Below are 13,413 nucleotides of genomic sequence, written 5' to 3'. Positions count from 1 at the left end.
TTACTTAAAAAAGGGAAGAAGTATTAAAGTATTGAATAATATTATGTGCTTTGATTAACGCATAAATTAATATAATTATATTTGACTTCAAAAAAACCTGTTAGAAAATTATATGAAGAATTTAATTATTTTTATGTTTTAAATTTTTTTAAAAAAAATTAATTTTTTTATTTGTTTTATTTTAAAAATTTAAGTGTTTTTAAATTATTTTGATATGTTGAAATTTAAAATAATTATTTTTTAAAAAATATTATTTTAATATATTTTTAAATAAAAAATAATTGCTGATACACCACCTTCTGGAACAGTAAAACCTCTTAAATAATTCAACTAATCTGCCCACCTTCTAAATAAGTCAACTAATCTGCCCACTTGAGTACTGGTTTGCATTTTCTTCATGGGTGTTTGGGTTATGGTTGAATGGGAGTTTTTAAGAACTTTAATTTTTTTAATTAAATTTTAATGTTTTTAGATTGATTTAATTTATTAATATTAAAAATAATTTATTTTTATAAAAATATATTATTTAATTATATTTACAAAAAAAAAAAATTACTTAAAAACAACCTTTACTTTAACTGTGCTCCTGCGACATACACCCCCCCTCAACTACTCTCTGAACCAGCCAACTCTCCCTGTCTTCAGTCTCTCTCTCTCTCTCTCTTTCCCAATACGGAGTAAGAACTTTTCAACTCAACCAAACCCTTTCTCTTACCTTTCATACACATTAGCAAAAAACAGCAACATTTGACTGAACCCATCTAAGCATAAAACGAGAAACCAAACACAACCTCTGCTTCCATATTACACCAAGAAAGAAAGAAAGATGATTGGACGCAGAGATGGAGCGTTGATGCGAAACAACAGCAGCAATCAATCACTACTTAAATCAAGAATTGCAATTGCAATTGCCATTGGGATGTTCCTTGGATGCATCTTCGCTTTCTTCTTCCCTCATGGAATTTTCTCTTCCAATTCTCCTCACTTTGACCATAACCACCTCACAAGATCCATTTCCCAGGTTTCATTTTCGCCACAGTTTTGATCCTTCCACTGTTCTTTTGAATTTTATAAGTCATTCCCTATTGATTTACAAGATACTATCTAGTCTTTCTATTTTGAGGATTTTTTGTTTTGGAAATAAAGTGTGTTTTTTCCTTTGTTTGTATAAATTGGAGTGATTGATTTACCATATTCATCCTACTGTTAGATGGGATATTCTAATTAACATGTTATTGTGTGTATTCTAATTCAAATCTAAGTGGTGTTAGAATGAGGTCAACAACAATGTAAGTGGTGTTAGAATGAGGTCAACAACAATGTACTGTTGTCAATGTATATTTATGTGATCTGTGTAGATTTGTTTACACTTTTGGTAGTTTCATTAGCTAGTTGGCAGCTTTGAATTGGATGGGTGATCTGTAGGGTTAGATTATTCAACACAAATGATAATTCTGTTAAAAGCTTCTAACTATGTGTTATATTAGGTGGTATCAACATCATGTGAATCATCTGATAGTCTGAACATGTTAAAAGCTGAGTTTGTGGCTGCATCGGAGAAAAATGCCGAGTTGAAAAAACAAGTTAATGTTTTGATTGAAAAGCTTAGATTGGCTGAACAAGGTAAAGATCATGCAGAGAAGCAAGTGTTGGTGTTGGGTGAACCGCATAAAGCTGGGCCTTTTGGTACTGTTCAGGGTTTAAGGACAAATCCGACAGTCGTTCCAGATGATTCTGTGAACCCGAGACTAGCAAATATTTTAGAGAAAATTGCTGTTGGGAAGGAACTTATAGTTGCTTTGGCGAATTCAAATGTAAAGGACATGTTGGAGGTTTGGTTTAAAAGCATCCAGAAAGTAGGGATACCCAACTATTTGGTTGTTGCTTTGGATGATGAGATTGCCAAGTTTTGTGAATCAAATGATGTTCCAGTGTATAAGAGAGACCCAGACAAGGGAATTGATTCTGTAGGAAAGACTGGAGGCAACCATGCTGTTTCAGGACTGAAATTTCATATATTGAGGGAATTTTTGCAGCTCGGATACAGTGTTCTTCTCTCAGATGTTGATATTGTGTATTTGCAAAATCCTTTCCATTATCTTTATAGAGATTCAGATGTGGAATCCATGAGTGATGGCCACAATAATATGACAGCTTATGGTTATAATGATGTTTTCGATGAACCTGCAATGGGTTGGGCTAGATATGCCCATACAATGCGGATATGGGTTTACAACTCTGGCTTTTTCTACATTAGACCGACAATTCCTTCAATCGAGCTGTTGGATCGAGTTGCTAATCGGCTCTCTCGTGGGAATGCTTGGGACCAGGCAGTTTTCAACGAGGAACTCTTTTTCCCTTCACATCCTGGGTATGATGGACTTTATGCATCCAGGAGAACTATGGATTTCTATCTCTTCATGAACAGCAAGGTCCTCTTCAAAACTGTGAGGAAAAATGCTAACTTGAGAAAGATCAAGCCAGTGATTGTGCATATAAACTACCATCCTGATAAGCTTCCACGTATGCACGCGGTGGTGGAATTCTATGTCAATGGCAAGCAAGATGCACTAAGCTCTTTCCCTGATGGATCAGAATGATAAATTTTTGGATTGGTGTTTCTTTCCTGCTTTTCAGAAGATAGCCTCCACATTTTCCTGCTTAACCCTTCAATCATGTTGTAGACTTGTAATGAATTGTCCAAAACAAATTGTAAGGCCAAAGCCGCCACAGCTAGGACCCAATGAGAGCAGCACCATCATCCCCAGACAATCCTTATCAAATGTCCATGTTAGAAATTTTGCTCCTCTGTCAGAGCAAATTCTATGCCATTGTATTACCAGGTTATGCAGGTAGCTTATAAGTCATTTGCAACCCTTTGTTTCCCAAACAGATGGTTTTCTTTCAATCGCTTATCTAGCACAATAACATTTGTTACTTTCCTGTAGTTGTATCTTGCAAGTAAACATACCAATCTCATACAAGGAAATGCATGGGCATTCTGCTATACGTTATCTGTGTATGACTTTCTACGCTGAAAATGAACATATTTTCCTTGATCTTGAACATTGCAATGGAAGAGGTAAATCTAGTTTCATTAAACTCCCTCCTCACAGCTCCAGTCTTGCCCCTCCAGCCTTACTTACAGTTGAAGTTTAGTTCATGTCATGTTGTCTTTGAACTACCAGCAATGTTTATGATATTTATCTACTGATAATGGCGGGTGAAGGAGAAAAAAAAAAAACCGCCATGATTGTTGAAAATTGGACGTAGCTGATTTTTTTGTTGCTGCTGAGGTAGCCGGAAGCTACTAGTTTAAGGTCCTTAAAACGGACCCTCTTAGATTATCAAAATAATCATACGGGAGTTGATTTCATTAAGAAAATACTGGGTAGCTTGCGTTTTGACTGATCTCCACTTCCAAAGTACATGACTTTTCAATCTTGCAGACTATGAAATTATCCTTCATTTCTCATGCCTCAATAGATAAATACGAACTATAAGGATGAGAACTCGGGAGTTCCCTATTGTACATACTTAGGATACAGATCAAAAACCATAACCTTATCTCCTATCCTATCTTCGAAGCTTCTGGAGACAAGCTTCAGTACATTGGTGGTATCTATTCTTAGTCTTACAGCTTTATAACCCACCATTCAGTAAATTTAAAATAATTTGAGAGTAAAGTTTCAAATCTGCAGAATTTATTCTGAATGCCTGCCTATTCTGTTGATGAATCTTCAGCAAAGACTTGATTTGCCTAGACAAAAACAGTTACCTTCTGTCTTCAAGCTAGATATGAGAAATCTCACTCTGGTCAAGAGTTTGGTTCTGTTCACTTGAAGTGGTTTCTTCATCATTTTCGCTTTCAATTTCAGCATCAGATTCCATGGCTACAAGATCATAGATTGCATCTCGTTCATATATCTTGGTTAGCGCCTCCTGTCTCATTGATCAATTAGCAACTTATTCAATTTTGATGTTGAGGGAAAGAGAGGAAACGAGAGAAACTGAATTAACTCTCAGTGTTCAGTTCAATTAGTAGCGAGAAATAGATTCAAACTTGAACAAGTATGGTACTGATGGTGATAACGAGTACATGGAAAACCAGGAGAAAGATCACCAACTGTTTTATAGCCCAACCGTTTAAACCTTTCGATTGAATTCTTAAATAAGATTTGAATTTCACAGTCCTTAGTTTATTTAATAAATTAATAAAAATATAATTTTTTTGGTTCTAATTTTGTTTGGAAAATCTTAAAAGATGGACATTGGTGATGGTGGGGAAACAAAAGGTTGGATTAGGTGTTTGGATAGCCGGAAAAAGTTCACTTGAGCAGCCAGGAGACATCACGGCATGTATCCGACTCCTTTTAGTTAAGGGCAATTGTGTCATCTTAAGAAAAAAACGAGGAGCGGCAATATCAACCCCGTTAGTTTCCGAACTCTTAATTTTTCGTTTTTTTTTGGAATGATGGTAACTTTTGTTCTTATATAATTGTTGTCTTTTACGTTATATACAATATTTTGTTTATTACTAGGTTGCAAATCATTTTATGTATATTACTTTTTTTTTATTATTTTATACCTTAATTTTTTTCACATTTTTTTTATTCTCACATGATTTTTTAAAAATAAAAATAATAAAGATATATATATGTGTGTCTGTGTTAATAAAATTCAAATTGAAAAATATAATGATGTCGCATGTTGGTTTACTTTTAAGAATTCAAATTTGGAGGAAAAAAGAGTATAATGCATGAAAAAAAACGTGAGTATAAAACAACTAGAATCTTCTTATAATATTTTTTTTAAAATCTTAATTTCTTTCGTGACAAAATTTGTTATATTTTTTTTAAGAATACATAGAGAAGTATATTATGCTATTTCAATTTCTATTTATCAATTCCAAGCACAATAATTATTATTTCAGTTTTTCATAATTAGATTTAAATTATCACTCGAATTCTCTTTAAATTCTTTTATTTTTTTTTAAATTCATTCGGAAAAATGTTTAAAAATACGGTTGTGATTAATTATTAAATTATTTTTTATTTAAAAATGTATTAAAATATTATTTTTTTTATTTTTTAAAGTTATTTTTGATATTAATATTTTAGATAGTCTAAAAATATAAAAAATATTAATTTAAAATAAAAAAATTAAAATATTTTAATAAATAAATAAACAGCCCATAATATTCATTGCTGTTATGAATATCACCTAAATATGAGAGAAAATAGAGAAGTCTAGTCCGATTTCCAAAAGCAATCCAGTCAACACTCATGTCCCGTCAGCTTTTACCTTTACCTTTTTTCAGCAAATTTAATAATTAAATATTATTACTTTCTTCTTTTTCTTCGTTGATTCTTCTCTCTTTGCTCATTGGTCTTTCAAGAAAGAACAGCAGTTTCTGTGCCTACCCCTGCTTTCATTTTTGTCAGTCGAAGGACAAGAACAAAAGGAGAACAAATGTGTGGGTTTCAGACACACATCTCTACCTTACTACTGCATTCTCAGGAGTTTTTCTTCTCCTTTTGACTCTTGAGAAAAACTGGCATTTTTGTTCCGGCATTCCCTTCTCCACATATGCTATGCTTCTTGAATGAATACCCCTCTAAAATAAAGGTAAAAGGGTCTCTCTCTCTCTCTCTCTGTCTCTCTCTCTCTCTCTCTCTTATCATGGCTTTGCTTTGTTTATTAATGTGCTTATGATTTCCCACTTTTCTTTCGTGGGTTTGCATTATTTTCATGGAATCCTGATTTCTTGATTTGTTTTGCATTTCTTTAGCAAGGCAAGCTAGTGTCTTTGATTCATAATTCTTCCTTCACATTGATGTTGATTTCTTTGATTCCTATTTTACTCCTTTGATGAGTTTGGTGCCTTTTTTTTTTTCTTTCCAGTTCTGCATCTCTCGTTTTGTTTTGTATTATTCATGGTCAATGGGTTATTCTTTTGTTAACAATGGTGGTTGTTTACTTGGCTTTTGCACTTTGAGTAATTTGTTGACCTGATCTGTCTACTTGAAAGAGCCATTTTCTTTGAGAATTATGTGCAGCCGACCCACTCAGTAGATTTTCAGTTCTGCCATCTTTTTGTTGAACCATATTGATATACTATTGTCGATTTGTCATCTACTCTCTCTCTCTCTCTCTCTCTCTCTCTATTAATTCGGGAATGGTAAATGTCCAATGCAGCATGAGATACTTGACTCTCTGTCATTTCCAATGAATTGGAGGACCCGAGGTTTTCTGATAGGATCTTGGGTGCTCTGCTGGAGAGACAATCTGTTCATATCTGACTCGTGGGTTAATGCCATAACTCAGTATTAAGAAACCAAATAAACTTGTATTGATCAATAAAGCCTTCACGTCCCAATTAGTTAACTTCTGTCTTTCTACATAGATGCTCATTTCTGACCATAATTTTTGGTGAGAGAGAACATAGCCGAGGAGAGAAACACAGAATTGAAGACAAATAAGTTGGTATATAGAATCTTGATTTATATTTTCATTACTGGATAAATAACTCTGATATAGTTTGTATTTCCTTGCTTATACTAGTCCTAAAAAAACATCATAAAAAAATATTTTTCATAACTAAATATGAAATAATAATAATTAAGAAAAATAATTTTCCCCTAAAAATCCTCCTGCATTAGTTGCATGCAAAAGATTAATTGTATGTGTTTGGTAACTTTATTATTTTTTTTTTTTCCATATTGGCATATTTGCAGATCAGAAACAGGTAGACTTGTTCCTGGTTTCACCCATAAACATGATATCACGACCAAAGAACGGGTGGCACTCTATTTTGCCCCTTAATTTCAGAGGCAAAGCAGTCACCGGCTTTTGCATTTTCCCAAAAGTTAAATCAGCAGGTTATAGCCCAGAAAACGCACCTGTCTACCTGAATGTGTATGACTTGACAAACGCTAATGGCTATGTCTATTGGGCAGGCTTCGGTATCTTTCACTCTGGGGTGGAAGGTTAGCACTTAGCAACACTTATTACACATTGCTCTTGATTGCCTTCTCATCAATCATATTATATATTCATAGAATGCTATGAATCATTTGATGCTTCATCTTCTCATTGGTTTTCTTCCCAAGATCATAAATTGTCCTTCTGCATGCTTACAGTCCATGGTGTGGAATATGCCTTTGGAGCCCATGACTACCCATCAAGCGGTGTGTTTGAGGTTGAACCCCGGCAGTGCCCTGGTTTCAAGTTTAGAAAATCAATATTTATGGGGACAACACGCTTAGATCCTAAACAAGTTAGAGAGTTCATGGAGCGCCAATCTGCTAATTACAATGGTGATGCATATCATTTGATTGTTAAGAACTGCAACCATTTCTGTGAGGATACGTGTTACAAACTGACTGGGAACCGAATACCGAAATGGGTGAATCGACTTGCAAGAATAGGTATTGGATAAATATCCTTCCTTAATGATACACCTCGTGCCATCCTTTGCATGATGTTCAAATACTACGTATCAGTTGACTGCTGTGGATTACTGAACCCACCCAAACATTCATGTTGCAATTTTATGCGTGTTCCCTTCTCATCTCCTTGTGTTATCTTCAGTATTCTTGTAGCTTCCGACAGCAACAAGAAACGAGAATTCAATCATATCTACGAGACTTTTTATGCGAGCTGCATGTTCATTTACCACGCTTCTTCCCTTGTTATTTTTTCCCCTAAAAATTCTTTGTATTGATATAAAACTCCTTTTCACCTGTTAACTTCTTTCTTTAGGTTCACTATGCAACTGTATACTCCCAGAGGCCCTCAAGGCCACTAAAGTACAGCATGACCCCAATTATCAAGAACGCGAAAGCGAAAAGAAGAGACTAAGAAGTTCCTTCAGTTGCTTTTCATCAATTTCAATGCCACAAAAGGAAGTCTCCATGTCTTCGTTGTTTCTGCACTCTCACTACAAAGGCTGCCTACCACCATGGGAATTGAAGAGGTCCAGAAAGGATTCACTTAAGGAAGGATGAAAAAATGTCAGTGCTTTAGAAAGATTGTCAGTTGTGGTTTTGCAATTTTGAGGCATTCGGGGGATATAAACATCTTTCCTTTAAAAACGATTTTCTTGGAAAGTAAATATGTGCAAGGTGGTTGTTTTGAGCGCGACAATAGATTGCTTTACACTTCTTATCCCATCTCGGCCGGGCTGCCTCCGAGGAATTTGCTTCTTGTCTTCTATGATTGTATTCCGATGTCGTGCAAGCCTGTTTGCATTGCTAGAGAACTGGTGTAGATTTTTCAGTTGTCTAGAAATCACATTGATCTCCTAATTTTCAGTAGCTCTTTCTGATTTTGGTTATATATGCTATTTCTTTGGCTAAAAGATTCTCTTTTACGTTGCCTTTATTCTCGTTTGGTGTTAATTACTCTTTGAAACTTCACTCCCATTACATTACAAGAGCACAATAGTAAAAGTTGCTTTCTGTTCATCAATTTCTTGACAGAAATCTCAAATAAATAAAATGTTCCAATTCTTCATGTTCCAAAATGGTGAAGATTTCCGTAAAATAAAAGAAAGGAGAGAGATTGATAAAATAAGCAAAGATGTGTTAAACTAATTACTCTACAGCCAACAAATATATGACTCATGTAGACCAAACCAATTAAGAATGTTAAGAATGTAACTTGAGCTATTATGAAGATGATGAAGCTATTAGGTGAGGTTGTTTATATTAAGATTTTGATATTAACATCATATTAAATTTCAATCAAAAAATTGAAATTGTTAGGTTAGATTAAAAGAGTAACGGGACAATAGAGATAAAAAAAAAAACAAAACAAAATTGAGGTTGCTGGGGTAAAAAGACTGCTTTTTATTGAACTTTCAGATTCCTACGACAGAGTTTCATGACCGCTATTTTATGGACATATATCAAAATGCCAGCAAGAACATCTATGGAAAGAGTGAGGCCGAAGACCCAAGACCCAAGACCCAGACAAACAAATTCTTCATCTTCGTTGTTTCAATTTCTGTTCATGCTAAGCATAATCAGGCTTGCATAAATTTACAATCTTTCTTTTAACTACAGCTGCCGTCCAATCATTTGATCATTTATAGTTCAAGATTTCAAGAAACGACAGAGAAACCAAGAATTCTATATTCTTGATCATTGATTCTGATTCTTGAAGAGTTTATTGAATCTTTTAACATGGATAAAGGTGGTGGCCGTGTACCAAGCAAGAGAAGATTACCTATAGAGGTGCATGATCAAGCATCCCTCTCCAATAAGAAACAAACCCTGCTATTTCCGCACAAAACCAAACCACATCCACGAACACAACAATCCCAGATCAATATAACACCACACGACGAGTAGTTTAAAAAGAGCAAGAGTTACATTAATTTTTGCTCAACTTATGATCATGTGGAGTTAATGGCAAGAAGAATAAAGAAAGGAGTGGATTCCACTCCTGAGGTTGAAGGAGTTTTGTATAGGATCCCAGAGACGTTGCCACATAGGACTTTAGGGCAAATGAAGGTTCCCCAGAAAGGAAATGAGGTGCCTTTGGTGAAAATTGATGAGTTGGTTAACGCTGATGGGTTCTTGCTTTGATTTCCTACAAGGTTTGGTTCCATGGCGGCTCAAATGAAGGCTTTTTTTCGATTTATAGCTTGTTTAGTGGGGAGACGGATAGTTAAAGTTTGATCAGCTTTCCCAAACATCAATCAACATTTTTTTATCAACAATGAAGGGATTTTTCATAAGTCTTAGATTGTGAGCTTGACAGGTGTAGCAGTGAACAGATGCAACAAGAATGTCTTGTTATGGAACTGTTTTTGCATTTATTAGTGCCTTGGATGTACCCTAGAGATCAGATGGCGTAAAATGTCGGCCTGACAACTTAATGTCAAGTCCCTGATTGGGATTTTGCACTCCCCCGAGTTTCCTGCTTCAGTTCTAATGACATTGAAAGAGGACATGCAGTCAGGATAAACGATGTGCACTTATTTTAGGAAAACTAACCTCTTTTTGCAGTGTGAAATTTATGATTATCATCGAATTGATTTTTTTTGTTCATTTTGCAGCTTGACAGTAATCACTCAGTTAGTCCATCATGGGATGCTCTTTGTCCCTATTGGTTACACGTGTGGTGCTGGAATGCTCGGAATGGATTCCATTAGAGGAGGATCTCCATGTGGCGCAGAAGTCCTTTCTGGGGATGGCACAAGAGAGCCTAGTGAAACAGAGCTAGCTTTTGTGGAGCACCAGGGAAAATACATGGCTAAGGTAGTCAAAAGATTTGCCTTGCCCTTTTCATTTGCGTCTGGTGAGAACCACAACTAGCGCTGCTAAAACCAACATTCAATTACATCTCCGTCCACCATGTTTATATGTTGATCTTTTGTGTGTTTCTCTCTCGTGTCATTAGATATCACGTGTCTATAGGTTTTAGATAGCTTAGGAGATTATTCTTTTGTAGCTCAACATTACTCCATGCCCATTTTTCGTTCCCATCTTCTGGCTCCCTGTTTCTTTGGTGTGTTACGTACTTGTATATGGTTTGAAATGTCCATTTGATTATATCGTTTTTTATTCGGATGAACCATTTGATTGAGCTACCATATTGATCAAAAAGTTGCGAGGTTGTGTTCTTTGACATACTTTTGGCTTACGACTTTTCTGTGTTTTCTATTATGCATGTTGCCTGGGTTTTGCAACATGAAAGATTTGCTGTTTACCCAGTACATGAAGCCTTGATCATGTTTGATATCCCAAATCATTAGCCACCGTGAGCAGATAAAAAGAGCAGTTCGAAACGAGTTACCATCACTGGGCAGTGCTCTAATAAAACAGTAGAAGTCTTAAACAGCTTTATGCCCTAATCAGAAGTCGCTCTGTTTTTTTATGAAAACAAACCAAAATCAACAAAGGGTTACTTGTGTATTGATTCAAAATGCGAAATTCTTAAGAATGCCTTGTAGGAAGATCAGCAGCACTACTTTGTTTATTGACACTACCACGTATTCAAAGCAAGAGCAAAAAATTTCTGCAGCTCTGGTATTTCAGCTATGGTCTTGACAAACACAAGATAGTCTTAAAGAGATATGAATGCATTACTTGTTTTTCAAGACTGAACTATGGAGAAAGTTTTATTCCTAGCCAACATCAAGGAAATATATACATGACTAGATTCTCAAGTTCAGTGCTGCAGAATCGATTCATATTGAGAAATGGGGTAGTAATACTCCAGGCAGTATCAGACACATCACAACAATACACTGTCATACACACACTTCACATTGGCCTTGCAATATTTTGAAGAATTAGCATCAATACACACGGGGAGAGAGATGTTACCAAAGTTGCAATCTCCTGAACTACATGCACTGAGCTTGATGCTTCCCATCGACAAGGGCAGCAACTAGATACAGCGAGGGAAGAAGGTTTGTCCCATATATCCACCGGCCATTGCCCTTCTCACATTGGATTCAAACAATTGTGGGTTATCTCTTAAGACAGCTGCGGCATCTTGATTGAGGGGATCCTCATGATTAGGTTCCTGCATGCACAAGTACAAACATCAACTAAATTGGACCTACAAAATAGCAAGAACCTAATCATGGAAGAAAAGCAATACCGTGAAAAGATGAAAGAGTCCATAGATTATTGTATTAATATTCAGAACAGGTTTCCAGTCTTCTCGTAAAATATTGAGGCAAACGTTTCCTTCCAGGTCTATATTAGGATGATAAACCTGCACCGCATCCCAATCAAAGCTATGTTAATGGCAAAAGGCTTTTGTTGAGCATGGAAAACAGAACATGCTTAAATACCTTTGTCTTGCACTTGACTTTTGGTGCTTCATGAGGGTAGATGGATGAAATTTGGAACGAGAACACAAATGTGCCAGCTCTGTGACAGGAAAAGAAGTGCATCTAGTTAAGTAATTGAAACATATAACCCAGGAAACATGGCATAAAATTCCTTAAAAAAACAAACCAAAAGATGATTATTGGGAAGGAAATGCAAGTTTTAGGATCCTGAATGCCTTGCACCCAATTTTTCGAGCAAAGTAAAGATGGAATTGAGCGTTGCCTAAGAAATTACTAACCGATAATATCCTTCATCAGGACGAATGGTAACCTCAAAGTTCATCAAGTCATCCTTGCCATTCGGGAAAGCCATTGTACAAGTTTTATGCAAGTTCAGTTCACTGATATCTATAAGAGAAACACCCTAACGTAAGATTTATGAAAAATCCAAAACCAGTGCGTCATAACCAAGAAACTTAAAATAGTAATGGAGTTCTTAATGAAAATAACAACCAGGTAGCTGATCCTAGTTTCAGCAATGGAATTCATGAATGATAACCCATTAACCAACCATAAAAGGATAAAGATCAAAACTTTCTCTTCTACCCAGTTAAAACACTTGAAAGCATCTGAAAGTTCGTCAAAGTATAAATCTTAACAAAGCAAGCAAGACCCATATACCAAAAATAATGCTTTTCGAGCAGGATTAAATAAAAGTAATCATAATTAGCAATTAAAAGATAGCGATGAAGATGCATAGGTAGAACAACCTTTATGAAGACGTAATTCTCCTGCACTTTGTTTCTTGATAGGTGACTTTCCATTGGCGTTTTCAGCAAGTTCCCTTTGTTTCTCCTTCACTTTAAACAGCTTGATCATTTCTCCTTCACGATAAGAAGGGGAAACAGGGGTCAGCACATCTCTGTAATTAATAATATTAAAGAAAACCGTAAGCAAAACCCACCTGTGTGTCGCAAAGAGTTCGATAAAGCTTCAATCAAGAAATTAAACAGCAGGAGTTGATCAAAATGTTTGACAAACACACGAAGATGGGTTACAAGAAAGAAGGAAAGCTTAGCTGCTTTTCTTGGAACAAATGAGAGAGCGCAGGAGCTATGAAGAACGAAGGAACCTGAAAGCGTGTTAAGGATGCTCGTTGTTTACGAAGGAGAAGGGGAGAACGAGCTTTTCTCTCTCTATGTCTATCGTGTCGGCGTCAATAATCGTCATCCACTTGCAGCGTAGTTGTAATACTTTTATCCTCTGGGTGCGTTTGATTTTGCCATTAAAAAATGTATTTTAAAATTATTTTTTATAATTTTAAATAATATATTAATATAAAAAAAAAATTTTAAAAAAACAATAATTTCAAACATTTTTTCCAAATGAACAACCATAAAAGTTATACTTCTCTCTCAATTATTGCAAACATGGTTTTGCAAACAATTTTGCATTTACTGGCTAGAAAAATTTACTCTTAAAAAAACAAACAGTAGCACTTTTTTTCCGCTATCTTGTAGACATTTCTTTCTTGAATTGGATTCAACCATTAAGATTTATTTACCGCATAGTTATTAAATTTGTCCCGTCTGAATTTAAAAAAAAAATAACTCAAACTT

The 13,413-nt window shown here is 35.3% G+C and overlaps 4 protein-coding genes across 5 annotated transcripts; 3 read left to right on the top strand and 1 right to left on the bottom strand.

Annotated features, from left to right (window-relative positions):
• Positions 1–591: 591 nt before the first annotated feature.
• Positions 592–2,947, top strand: LOC118058743 (arabinosyltransferase RRA3). Its single transcript, XM_035071489.2, has 2 exons — positions 592–1,021; positions 1,488–2,947. Exons 1-2 carry the CDS (start codon positions 827–829, stop codon positions 2,598–2,600), a joined length of 1,308 nt encoding a protein of 435 aa, XP_034927380.1. The 5' UTR covers positions 592–826; the 3' UTR covers positions 2,601–2,947.
• A 2,365-nt stretch (positions 2,948–5,312) lies between these two features.
• Positions 5,313–8,372, top strand: LOC118058742 (deSI-like protein At4g17486). 2 transcript variants are annotated; one of them, XM_035071487.2, is made up of 4 exons: positions 5,313–5,628; positions 6,738–6,989; positions 7,143–7,430; positions 7,765–8,372. In XM_035071487.2, the coding sequence occupies exons 2-4, from the start codon at positions 6,779–6,781 to the stop codon at positions 8,007–8,009; spliced, it is 744 nt and encodes a 247-aa protein (XP_034927378.1). In that variant the 5' UTR covers positions 5,313–5,628; positions 6,738–6,778; the 3' UTR covers positions 8,010–8,372. The 2 variants fall into 2 exon arrangements, with proteins under 2 accessions (XP_034927378.1, XP_034927379.1); XM_035071488.2 differs by lacking the exon at positions 5,313–5,628 and adding an exon at positions 5,712–6,486.
• A 1,041-nt stretch (positions 8,373–9,413) lies between these two features.
• Positions 9,414–10,325, top strand: LOC118059021 (probable NAD(P)H dehydrogenase (quinone) FQR1-like 2). Its single transcript, XM_035071837.1, has 3 exons — positions 9,414–9,580; positions 9,769–9,861; positions 10,067–10,325. The coding sequence occupies exons 1-3, from the start codon at positions 9,414–9,416 to the stop codon at positions 10,323–10,325; spliced, it is 519 nt and encodes a 172-aa protein (XP_034927728.1).
• Positions 10,326–11,071: 746 nt separating this feature from the next.
• LOC118058741 (NEDD8-conjugating enzyme Ubc12) lies at positions 11,072–13,030 on the bottom strand. Its single transcript, XM_035071486.2, has 6 exons — positions 12,759–13,030; positions 12,565–12,678; positions 12,094–12,202; positions 11,816–11,894; positions 11,620–11,736; positions 11,072–11,541 (listed from the first exon to the last, which is right to left on the bottom strand). The coding sequence occupies exons 2-6, from the start codon at positions 12,671–12,673 to the stop codon at positions 11,404–11,406; spliced, it is 552 nt and encodes a 183-aa protein (XP_034927377.1). The 5' UTR covers positions 12,674–12,678; positions 12,759–13,030; the 3' UTR covers positions 11,072–11,403.
• Between the last annotated feature and the right edge of the window lie 383 nt (positions 13,031–13,413).

This window comes from Populus alba, chromosome 9, assembly GCF_005239225.2.
Source record: "Populus alba chromosome 9, ASM523922v2, whole genome shotgun sequence".
Classification (NCBI taxonomy): Eukaryota; Viridiplantae; Streptophyta; class Magnoliopsida; order Malpighiales; family Salicaceae; genus Populus; species Populus alba.
This window is presented reverse-complemented; position numbering and strand designations above follow the sequence as displayed.

Excerpts from the sequence above, each read along its gene's own strand:
- LOC118058743 (XM_035071489.2), top strand. The coding sequence starts at position 827 with ATGATTGGACGCAGAGATGGAGCGTTGATGCGAAACAACAGCAGCAAT. Across the intron at positions 1,022-1,487 it reads TCACAAGATCCATTTCCCAG|GTGGTATCAACATCATGTGA; the intron begins GTTTCATTTTCG and ends GTGTTATATTAG.
- LOC118058742 (XM_035071487.2), top strand. The coding sequence starts at position 6,779 with ATGATATCACGACCAAAGAACGGGTGGCACTCTATTTTGCCCCTTAAT. Across the intron at positions 6,990-7,142 it reads CTTTCACTCTGGGGTGGAAG|TCCATGGTGTGGAATATGCC; the intron begins GTTAGCACTTAG and ends GCATGCTTACAG. Across the intron at positions 7,431-7,764 it reads GAATCGACTTGCAAGAATAG|GTTCACTATGCAACTGTATA; the intron begins GTATTGGATAAA and ends TTCTTTCTTTAG.
- LOC118059021 (XM_035071837.1), top strand. The coding sequence starts at position 9,414 with ATGGCAAGAAGAATAAAGAAAGGAGTGGATTCCACTCCTGAGGTTGAA. Across the intron at positions 9,581-9,768 it reads GAGTTGGTTAACGCTGATGG|GTGTAGCAGTGAACAGATGC; the intron begins GTTCTTGCTTTG and ends TGAGCTTGACAG. Across the intron at positions 9,862-10,066 it reads TACCCTAGAGATCAGATGGC|CTTGACAGTAATCACTCAGT; the intron begins GTAAAATGTCGG and ends TTCATTTTGCAG.
- LOC118058741 (XM_035071486.2), bottom strand. The coding sequence starts at position 12,673 with ATGATCAAGCTGTTTAAAGTGAAGGAGAAACAAAGGGAACTTGCTGAA. Across the intron at positions 11,895-12,093 it reads CCTGATGAAGGATATTATCG|AGCTGGCACATTTGTGTTCT; the intron begins GTTAGTAATTTC and ends TTCCTGTCACAG. Across the intron at positions 11,542-11,619 it reads GACTCTTTCATCTTTTCACG|GAACCTAATCATGAGGATCC; the intron begins GTATTGCTTTTC and ends TTGTGCATGCAG.